This window comes from Gavialis gangeticus, unplaced genomic scaffold, assembly GCF_001723915.1.
Source record: "Gavialis gangeticus isolate Ggan-Ray unplaced genomic scaffold, GavGan_comp1, whole genome shotgun sequence".
In the NCBI taxonomy this organism is placed as follows: Eukaryota; Metazoa; Chordata; order Crocodylia; family Gavialidae; genus Gavialis; species Gavialis gangeticus.
In genome coordinates, this window is record NW_017729018.1 from 3,413,667 (window position 1) to 3,415,549 (window position 1,883).

The window sequence follows — 1,883 nt, forward strand, 5'->3', positions numbered from 1 at the left end:
TTGCAAAAAGCATTTTCCAGATCTTTTTTTTTTTTTTTTTTTAAATCAACCTTCAATTCCAGACATTTCTCTCTGTTCTGTACCTTCAATTCTTGAACATTTTTTTAAAAGCATGGACACCCAAACTGGAGACAGCTGTTCAGTAGCACTATATACAAAACTTAATATCGATTTCTCTGAATTAAAATAATTATAAAATCTTTTTATGTTTAGATTTTAAAATAATTGTAATTAACATTTTTTGTAAATAGACAATTTAGAACGGAATCACCCGCGATTGCTCCTTTGAATACCTACCAAAATTTACTGCAAAGGTAGCTGCATGCCAAAGTGGGTGAAAAAAATTGTGGTCTTGTGTAAAAAAAAACACTTTAAACCACTTAAAACACCTACTATAGGAAAGGTACCATTGAAATGCAAAACGTGATTTGCCACATTGATCCGATTATAATTCATACAATCAAGCTGACATTTTCAAGCTCAAATTTAGAAAAAAAACCCAGCAGCTCCTTGAACATATGCCAATCACTACTTGTAAAGACCTTCACAAGATACAACAGGAGAATCAAATAACTAAGGAATGGACCTAATGGGTTAATGCACTAAAATGCTAAAATAAAACTGTAGTACATGTTTTTATTTGGTACTTTTACTACATGCACAAAAATACTGCAAGTACAATAGTTAAGACCATAGAGGATGTGATTATTTGTCAACCCAGCGTAAAAGTTGAGTGCAATTTTATAGGGGGTTTGAGGGGGAAAAAGAATTATAATAATAATAAAAAGAGTTATATCGAGTTCTAACCAAATCTGTTCACACAGAGAAAAGTTAGGTTAATCATCCTAACATCCATCACTACATCTCTTTCAGCAAAACTGACTGGTTCTCCTTACATTTATTTCCTTCTAGGGATCGATTTCGAACAGTGACCAATGTCCTAGGTGATGCATTGGCTGCTGGTATCATAGCACACATCTGCAAACAAGATTTTGCACCAGAGAAAGTATGTATTACTTTGGGAGAGAAGGGAACGGGGGCTATAGTAGATGCACTGAAGGGTGGGGCTAGGATTTAGAGAGACCTAGACAAATTGGAGGATTGGGCCAAAACAAATCTCATGAGGTTCAAGTGCGAAGTCCTGCACTTAGGACAGAAGAATCCCATGCACCAGTACAAGCTGGGGGCCGACTGGCTGGGCAGCAGCTCTGCAGAAAATGACCTGGGGGTGACAGTGAACAATAAAGCTGAATATGAGCCAGCACTGTGCCCTTGTTGCCAAGAAGGCTGCTGGTATACTGGGCTGCATTAGTAGGAGTGTTGCCAGCAGATAGAGGGAAGCGATTCTTCCCCTTCATTTGGTACTGCTCACAACCCACTTTTAGGTTGCAACCCACCAGTTGAGAAACGCTGGACTAGACCTCCTGAAGTTCCTTCCAACCCTCAAAAAATGGGTAGATTGAGGAGCAAAATTAAGAGCAGATTTTTGTGGGTTTTTCTGCAGCAAGATCCAGTCAGCAACATGGACAAACTGACTTCTGTAGAGGCTTCGCTTCTCTACCCCAGAGATTATGTCATAGAAATAACCGAAGAAACTTTGTCTGGAACAGGAATTATTTATAACATCTGTCGGGTGTAACAGCTGCATTGTTTCCATGTGCTAAAAAGGTACTTGGGTGCTAAAATGCTGCCACTTTAAACTCTGTTTGCAGGTATCCTAGAGAATGAGGCATTTCTCTGTGTATTAAGTAGCAGAAAAATTCCCTTTTCCTATGGAGAGGTCTACAATGCTCCAAAATGTGACAGCCAAGTGTAGCTGTGCTGCTCAGAAGTGAATTAGGAAGCAATGGTGCCAATGGCTTGAGACTGGTGGGATACATTTA

The 1,883-nt window shown here is 39.0% G+C and overlaps 1 protein-coding gene across 1 annotated transcript in view; it reads left to right on the top strand.

Moving 5' to 3' along the window:
• Window positions 1-1,668, top strand: part of LOC109294782 (excitatory amino acid transporter 5-like) — an 88,924-nt gene extending 87,256 nt beyond the window's left edge. The window contains exons 10-11 of the mRNA XM_019513244.1: window positions 913-1,006; window positions 1,505-1,668. Of these exons, the coding sequence (XP_019368789.1) occupies window positions 913-1,006; window positions 1,505-1,639 (229 nt within the window). The 3' untranslated portion in view covers window positions 1,640-1,668. The remainder of the gene's footprint in view (window positions 1-912; window positions 1,007-1,504) is intronic.
• The last annotated feature ends 215 nt before the right edge of the window (window positions 1,669-1,883 follow it).